General features: G+C 39.0%; 1 protein-coding gene across 2 annotated transcripts in view; it reads right to left on the bottom strand.

The window, feature by feature from the left end:
- Nucleotides 1-9,345, bottom strand: part of CPB2 (carboxypeptidase B2 (plasma)) — a 71,823-nt gene that overhangs the window by 3,380 nt on the left and 59,098 nt on the right. The window contains exons 9-10 of one of the 2 annotated variants that reach the window (XM_005861396.2): nt 4,337-4,539; nt 2,408-2,495 (exon numbers count right to left, since the gene is read on the bottom strand). In XM_005861396.2, coding sequence (XP_005861458.1) covers nt 2,408-2,495; nt 4,337-4,539 — 291 coding nt within the window. Of the gene's footprint in view, nt 1-2,407; nt 2,496-3,603; nt 4,116-4,336; nt 4,540-9,345 lie in introns of those variants that run through there. The other variant, XM_005861397.2, reaches the window with a different exon arrangement.

Genomic DNA, 9,345 nt, shown 5'->3' with positions numbered 1-9,345 from the left:
GGCCCTACCCTGAGCGTGACTAGGGGTGGCATTGCAACCTCCCGATCTGCCCTGCTCTGTGGATGACAAGGGGCAGCGCCCCAACTCCCCAATCAGCCCTGCTCTGAGCCCGACCAGGGGCTGCACCTAGGGATTGGGCCTACCGTATGCCACCCGAGAGCAGGCCTAAGCCAGCAGGTCGTTATCTCCCGAGGGGTCCCAGACTGCGAGAGAGCACAGGCCGGGCTGAGGGACACCCCCTCCCCCCCGAGTGCACAAATTTTTGTGCACTGGGCCTCTAGTTCTATGTAATAAAAGGCTAATATGCAAATCAACTGAAGGGCAGAATGACCAGTCTCTATGACGCACACTGACCACCAGGGGGCAGATGCTCAATGCAGGAGCTGCCCCCTGGTGGTCAGTGTGCTCCCACAAGGGAGCCCCACTCAGCCAGAAGCTGGGCTCAGGGCTGGTGAACGCAGCAGCAGTGGCAGGAGCCTCTCCCATCTCCACAGCAACGCTAAGGATGTCCGACTGCTGGTTTAGGCCCAACATCCTCCGAGGGCTCCTGGACTTGGAGAGGGCGCAGGCTGGGCTGAGGGACTCCCTCTCTCCAGTGCATGAATTTTGTGCACTGGGCCTCTAGTATAATATACAAAGTGATCATTTTTGCTTCTTTCTAATACTTACACTTGAATTAATACAAAGGTGTTTACTGAAATATTGTTTTAATATTGAAAAATATTAATCAACAGTGGATTAATTGTTATTCATTCAGCAAATATTTCTGACAGCCATTATCAATATTTGCTGTTTATTCTAACCATTCTCCTATGCTTACATACACATACACATAGATGTGTCCTGAATAAATGAATGAATGAATGAATGAGTGGAGATGGACTGATTTCATCATAACAGGAAGTTTGCTCTATAAGTTCCTCTAGCCCTGAGGCACTATGGTCATGCTTTGGGGAACATTAGTAGAGAAGAGTATAAGAATCATGAAAGCTCTGAATTGTGAAAGGAAGTTGTGGGATTTTTCTGTGACAGAGGGGGGACCCAAGTCAGATAAAGCAGCAATAAATGGATCAGTGACACAAGAGACAGAGATACCACGTGGCCTCAGTTTTTTTTTGAGACAATTTTGGGTTGTTGAGAAGGAAGGGGAAATTTCCTGTCTGGACTTTCTATTAATAGGGCATCTGGTGTGATTATTGTTATGAATGTGTTTTTTATAACCCTGTAGATCATACCTATTTACATGCTATTTCCTCTACCTGGTTTTCCCTCACATCTTTGTTTGGAAGCCACGTATCAGGTAGGTCTTCCAGAAATGTCAGCTACAGAGAGAGACCTTCCAGAGAACTTTAACCAAATAGCCTCTCTCTCCTACAGTCATTCTCAAACCCATAAGCCTATTTTATTGTCTTTACTCATCAATGGAATTATACTATATTTTACTATTTAATTGCTTATATCAACAATGGAAATATTTTTATGTAAAGGACCAGATAGTAAATATTTTAGGCATTATGGCCAGCATAGTCTATGTCACAACTACTCAAATCTAGTGTCATGAAATTATCATAGACCACAAACAAATGAATGATTGTAGCTGTGTCCTCAAACTTTATTTGAGGACACTGAAATTTGAATTTCATATACTTTTCAAATGTCGCAAAATCTTATTCTTCTTTTGTTTTGTTTTTTAATCATAAAAAAAACTGGAAAATCATTTTTAGCTTTCCGGCTATACAAAAACAAGCAGTGGGCTGATATGACCTGTGGGTCATGATTTGCTGATTCTTGGTTACAGGTTTATTTTCTGTTCCTCTTCTCTAATCTCCCCCTCCAGCTTCAAAAAAGTAAAATCATTGTCTGTTATCCCACTGTACCTACAAAGGAATCCCTCAACAAATATTTAGAATATTTGTTAAGAGTTTGCCACATACATATTCTCATCACTGTGATAGAAACCAAAGACATTCAACTATAGTGTACTATACTCTAGGGCACAGACTGTCACTAAAAGGCAACTAATGTAATGGTTATACACTAGATGTGTACAGTGTTCAACCTGCACAACCTTACAGGGTGGCCTTGGACTGTTTACATATTCTTTTCACCCTTTATTACCTTTTCTGCTTCACTCAACTAGTGTGATGCCATTTCTATAATCCCTACTCTAGAGCAATGAGCATATTTCCTAAATAGAATTTGTCTTCTTTTTAAATATTCACTTGTTAATATAGCTTGTTCAGTGCTGTCATAGCTATTATGCTTCCATTTGTAATTGTTATAATCCAATTGTTTTACATGTGACCTTGTTTAAAGATTCCATTTAGAAAAATTAAATCTATACAGAAAAACCAAACACAGATTTTTAAAAATATCTCAGTTTTCTAAGATCTTAAGAAATACTTACATAAACTTTCTGAGCCACTGCCATATGTATATCTAGTATCTTTACTAATATTCTCAATAGCCTGGGCTGCTTCACTGGCCAGTAGATACTGAAATCAATAGAATATGAAATTTCAGTTAATGTAAAACTTTAAAACAGGACAGGTGGAAGTTTCTAAAAAATTCAATCATATATTAATTGACTCAGACTATATACATGAATAAATATAGAGTAGGATGGTAGTGGTCAGGAGCTGGGGGTGGGAGGAATGGGGAGATGTTGGTCAAAGGATACAAACTTCCAATTATAAGATGAAATAGTCCTGGGGATCTAATATACAGCATGGTGACTATAGTTAACAATATTGTCTATATACTTGAAAGTTACTTAAAGAATAGATCTTACATGTTCTCACCACAAAAGAAAAAAATGTAGTTATGTGAGATGATAGATGTATTAACTCACTTTTTGTGGTAATCATTTCACAACATATATGTGTGTCAAATCATCACATTTTACACCTTAAACTTACATAATTTTATATGTCAGTTATATCTCAATAAATTTGGAAAAAAACTGTATGCATGAAAAAATCTGCATTTACCCAAAGGTAAATCAAGAAGAATAAATTAACTTCAAAAAAATCTGTTTTGCTTTATGGAAATCACAATTGAGTGACTCTAACCGTAAACTCTTATAATACCTTGAAAATTGTGTTTAATTTGAAGAAAAAAATAATTCTCATCAGCCTTTTATAGGAATTTATTAACTTTATAAAATGAAGTATAACTATATTTCAAAGGCAAACAACTTGAGGCTACCCCATTCCTAGATAAAATTATCACCAAACTTTAAATCCAAGTTCTCTAAACAATATTATACCTAAGTGTGCCTGATTCCCTTCTCATCCTTCTCAGAAACTTTATTTTAGTCTTGAGTAAAATGTCTAGTAACTCCCTAAGACTCATCCAATAAAAAAGTATCTGTTTTTGGTTATGAAGCAAGATCATAAGTCCCATGTGCCACTATATTTGTTTCTAGCGTACCCAGATCTTTTCTGAAGTTGGATGGTGCTCACTTGTCACTCTCTTGAATAACCCAGAGGAATATCAGTGGGTACGATGCTGTGCCATTCCTTTATTCAAAATAAAAATGTGAATGGAACCCCATTGTCTATAGAATGAAATGTAAATTTATTCTGACACTCAAATAAGCTGATCTTATCTTCACAAGTTGACCTCACCTACTTTCTGATGATATCACCCTTCACTTTGGCACTCTCACAATCCCCTGAACATACTTCTTGTGGGAAACACCATCTTCTCAGCTTGGAATGTCTTCCCTTCCCTGTCCATATATAGAAATCCCATCTTTCAATGTTTGGCTGAAATTGTATCTGTTCCTTGGCATCATAGCATGTTATCATTCCCTTTAGTTTACTGTATTGTCCACTACATTCCAAAAAAAGGGGAGGGGCTGCTCTTGCCTCAACTCTGCAATTGGAGATGCTTTCAATAGGACCCTTTGGAGTTAGAGATGTCAGCATGCAACCAATTCCTAATGCTGATACCAAATCGATGAGTGTTGTGCTGAGACTTGATCTGTGGTGGCTATTGTAGAAAGCTAGTGACCACAAAGCAGATGCATAATTCCAGAGACTCTTGTCCTGGTCCTTGCTCATATGGCTTCACATGTAGATCACATCCAGGTGGAATGGTTCCGTCTTGACCTTCAAGGGGTGTGATATTTTTCTTAGAAAGCCCATTGGCTGGACTGAAGGTCATGTCCTCAGTGTAAGGCCCCTGTGCTTTACAGTCATGCAATGAACTTTCCCCCTGGGTTACTCCTTGTAGAGTTAGGCCAAAACCCTAGAGGAGTTTTTAATTCTTGAAACTAAATATTATTTTATTTCTGAAATGCTAATGATAAAAATAATTAAGCAGCACTTACCAGTTCCTCATGGTCTTTGCTTCTGCTTCTGTTGTAGGAATACGGAAACACTATCTTCTGGGAGTATGAATGCATTGTGATATAAGCTTTAATATGATTGATATTTCTTCTCAAGAAATTAGCCACTGCCTTCACTTCTGGTTCTGACTCAGGGAAAAGGCCACAGTAGATTTCCGAGCACGGGAAACTTGATGCACCCTTCTCTGTTGTGAAATTGATAGACTGAAATTATATTACATTCTATTGTAATTTGTGATTTCCTTTACAATGTATTCTCCTAATATCTATGGTGTAACATTTTTAGAAATGGATTAGATAGAGCTCTGTAAATAGTATACTTATGATATCCACTAAATTGTTTATGTCCTGTTTGAAGTTGATTATTCACATGCCCTATAGCAGACCTCTAACAGTTGCTGCCTGGGGGCAACCATCTTGCAACCTTGAGAAAGTCTATTTGAGTCTCAGAAATGCTCGCCCTGTCTCCCAACTCCTGCTTATGTGAAAACAATAAACCCCATTTTCTTTAATCCATTGTAAGTTTATTTTTTATGTTGTTTAAAAATTGCTAATTAACAAAGCCCATAAAAGAAAAGACTCATTTGGGAACTCAGAATATACAAGTCTGCTTTCAGTGTTACTTCTAAGTTGCTAAAGTGGCTTAGTAAATAAAATGTGATGGTGATATTTGGTGCCAGAGTAATGTTTACTCATTCCTTTGAAAGAGTATAGCATATGTTACTTCGAATGGTAGCCTGCCCCCCAACACTTTTCCTTTCTGTCCCTAATTCATAGGGATGGATCCCCAGGGAGCCACCCCTGACTGAAAAATTACTCCCCTCTGGAAATAGCTGATTAGGTCTGAATTGGGTCCTTAACTTGTGTCCTGAAAATCTGAATCCCCCCACTGATAAATTGAAGTCAAGATGAAAATACTAATTTCAGTATAGTTGCTCTTTTGATCAAAGAAGATAACACCGCCAGCTGACACCCACAGAACACATGCTGTATATCAGGAACTCTACAAAGATCTACACAAAATATTTTATTTAAGCCTCAGAGCAACCCTATGAAGCAAATGCTGTTGTTTTAGGAGATGCAATTTGGGCACTCTTGTTGGTAACCATCCTTTACAATAAGATCTATGTTACATATTGTTAATCACCTAATTACTTGATTCTAATCTTGGCTTTAGGTAATTTTTTTAACCTATCTATACTTCAATTTCCTTACCTGTTAAATGGAAAAAAAATACATTAAATGAGTATTTAATGAGGATCCCATGAGTTAATGCATATAACGTGTTTTACACAGTGCCTGGCAAATACTAAGTATTTACTGTTTCTTGTTTCTTGTTGTAGTCATCATCATTATCATTATCATCATTTGTACTGGGACCTAAAACAGCCAGTCTGCATCCCAGAGATGAGATGGGGAGAGAAAGGACGCACTGAGCCCCCTACACTGCTCCAGGCCCAGTTCTAGTCTGTTTCTGAGTCCCAGCTGCATCCTTGTCCTTGGGTTCCTTGGGCCACTCCATTAACCTTACAGAGCTTGTCTTTCTTACTTAAGCTTGTTCTGCTTTCTTCCTGTTATTTGCAACAGAAACAACCTTAATGTTCTTTTTCCCACACGGAAATGTTGTGCTAAACACCCAACGCCTTTCCAAGTATTTTATTTGTTTTAATTTTTAACCAATAATGTGAATGGACAAACCAGTTTTGAGAGTTTGGCCAACTTTGAATACTCCTGGTCTTTTTTCCCTGATATATATTTCTAAAGAATAGAGATTGTACAGGGTTGGTAAAAAGTTAATTTACAGTTGTTTATATGGAAAATAATACAATAATTGATAAATAATAATAAACTGTGTTTCGTGTATTCATATAATCTACTTTTAAAAAGTTATCTTTATTGTTGAAAATGTTACAGATGTTCCTTTTACCCCATTGACCCTCTCCACCCTGCCTCCGCTCCCTACCCCACCATGTATATTGGGGGTAGATGTAGGAGAGGACATGAAAGAGTTGGAGAGGCTTGTCCTTATATAAATCCTCAGACCAGAGCTGTTTAATAGAAATATAATGTAAGTCATATATTTAAGTTTTCAAGTAATCACTTTTAAAAAATAAACAGGTGAAACTAATTTTAATAATACAGCTTATTTAACACAATATTACAAAGCATTATCATTTCAAACATAACCAATATAAATATTATTCATGAGATATTTTGTTATTTTTTTCACACTAAGACTTCAAAATCTGGTGCGCATTTTACATTCACTGCACATCTCAATTAAACAAGCCACATTTTAAGTGCTCAATCAATGGCCATATGTGACTAGTGGCGACTGTAATGGACAGTGAAGCTTCAGATTCTCATTCTGTGACTCATTCTAGAGATGTCAAACATTTTAGTGGAAAGAGACAGGCAGTCAGGAAACTTGAGTTTGAGACTGCTTTTCCATTAAGCAGGCATGTCAATCTGAATAAGCTGCTTCGTCTTCGTGCTTCATCTGTGCCAAGAGGTACCTGGTCTACCAGGTCCCTTCAAGTTCAAACATTATTTGCTTTGTAGGCAAAGAATCAAGAAATATCAAGAGAGGCAAATTCATAGAGACATAAAATACATTAGAAATACCAGGAGCTGAGAGAGCAGGGAATGAGGAGATATTGCTTAATGATTACAGAGTTTTTGTTTAGGATGATGAAAGTTTTGAAATGAATATAGGTGATGGTTCAACTAGATTGTGAATGGACTTAACATTGCTGAATTGTACACTTAAATGGTTAAAATGACAAATTTTATGTTATATATATTTTACTACAATAAAAAATAATTAAGAGACACTACCATCTCATAGAAAGAGAAATAATGGATTTTTTAAAAGTGCATACTCATTGCAAAAACTTTGTAATTTAACTTACCATTTGAGAAAATGAGTGGATCTGTCTTAGGAAGTTTGAGAACAGAGGTTTTCACAAAATTCCCCATGTTATAGGCTGAATTCTGCCCCTCCCCCCCTCGCCAATTTATGTTTGAATTCTAATCCACAATGTGCTGTGTTTGCAAATAGGGCCTTTAAGGAGGTAATTAAGTTTTAATGACGTCATAGAGGTAAGTCTTGATCTAATATGGTTGGTGTCCTTATAAGAATAGAGAGGGAGAGAGGAAGAGAGAGAGAGAGAGCAATGATGCACAACACAGATAAAAGGCCATGGGAGAACATAATGAGAAGGTAGCCATTTGCAAGCCAAAAGGGAGAGGTCTTGGGAAAAACTCATCCTTCTGATATCTTGATCTTGGACTTCCAGTCTTTCTCTTGTTTAAGCCACCCAGTCTGTGACATTTTGCTATGACAGCCCTAGCAGAATAAGGCATCCTCAACCTCATTCCCATCTCTAACATACAGACAATTTTAGTACAGAAGAAGGGTAAAATAAACATAAAATGAATAAGTAGGCTTGATATGTCATTTCCTATTAATAAATGAGGTGCTCTAATAGATCCTTTAGAAAGTATCATAAAGGCACATTCTAGTTGTAGGGACAAGGAACACAGAAGATTTAATTCTTCTTTCTCACTGGCTTACTTGGAACTCTCTCTTGTCTATATGCATGCTGCTTCTGTTTCTGTTTTTAATTCTTGTGATATGTAATAATATATGGCAACATAATATAATATAGCACCATGCCTAAGAAGGGTCTGAGATATTTCTTTTTGGCAATAACAATATATTTTGACCACTTTGCTACTTAAATTAGGTAATATTGGTTTCACCATGGAAGTATTAAGTAAAATAGAGCACCAAAAGAACTTAAAGATAAAATAAGAAGTTCCAAAAGGGAATATATAACTGAAGAGTGATTGTCAGACATCCAAGAATTTCAGTAAGCCCTGGCTAGTGTGGCTCAGTTGGTTGGGTGTCACCCCATGCACCAAAAGGTTGTGGGCTCCATCCCCAATCCCCAGTAGGGGGTATGCAGGAGGCAGCCCATCGGTGTTATGCTCTCACATCCATGTTTCTCTCTCTCTCCCTCTTCCTTCCTCTCTCTCTCTAAAAATCAATAAATTACAAAGCCTGGCTTTATATCCCATATCTGCCACTTTTTAGCTCCATGATCTCCAGCAAGGGACTTAACCTTTTAAAGTCTGGGATTCTCCATTCATGATATTTTGATAATGAAATCTAGGAGATACACTATGTAAACTGCTCCACACTTAGTAACTGTCAGCCCTATTTATTCAGCTTTATTTTATACTAGAGGCCTGGTGCACAACATTCATGCATGGGTGGGGGGGGGACCCTCAGCCCGGCCTGTGCCCTCTCGAAGTCTAGGACCTCTCAGTGGATGTCCGACTGCTGCAGAGGCGGGAGAGGCTCCTGCCACTGCCATTGTGCTGGCCAGCTGTGAGTCTGGCTTCTGGCTGAGCGGTGCTCCCCCTGGGGAGCGCACTGACCACAAGGGGCCTCTCCTGCATTGAGCTTCTTGCCCTCTGGTGGTCAGTGTGCATCATAGTGACCAGTCGTTCCGCCATTTGGTCAATTTGCATATTAGAGTTTTATTATATAGGACTAGTGACTCAGTGCATGGATTCGTGCACATTGAAAGGAAATTAATTAGAAGGTGGCTGGTGGCACGGGACTGGGCGAGATGGGCCAGAAATGCCCTGGAGCCAACCTCCCACAGTCCCTACCTGGCATCTGCGGAGTGAGCAGGGTCCCTCTGGCAGGTGGGGTCCCTCTGCCTGGCCTGCGGGGATGCGGTCAAAACCGGCTCTCTGACATTCCCCGAGGGGTCCTGGAGTGCGAGAGGGCACTCTGCAAAGTTGCTGTCATACAGGGTGTGGAATGCAAATGCAAGTGTGCAGTAAACCAGATTCAGGGCCGACAGTGCCCCAGCAACAACATAACCTACAGCTGAAGGTGGAATCGTGCAGCCCCGCAAGGAATCGTTCTTCCTCCTCTCTGGTTTTGGGGTGCGTCACCCGAGAACTGCTGCTGC

This window comes from Myotis brandtii, unplaced genomic scaffold, assembly GCF_000412655.1.
Source record: "Myotis brandtii unplaced genomic scaffold, ASM41265v1 scaffold15, whole genome shotgun sequence".
Lineage (NCBI taxonomy): Eukaryota > Metazoa > Chordata > Mammalia > Chiroptera > Vespertilionidae > Myotis > Myotis brandtii.
Note: the sequence above shows the minus strand (reverse complement) of the source record. Positions and strands in the feature narration are given on the sequence as shown.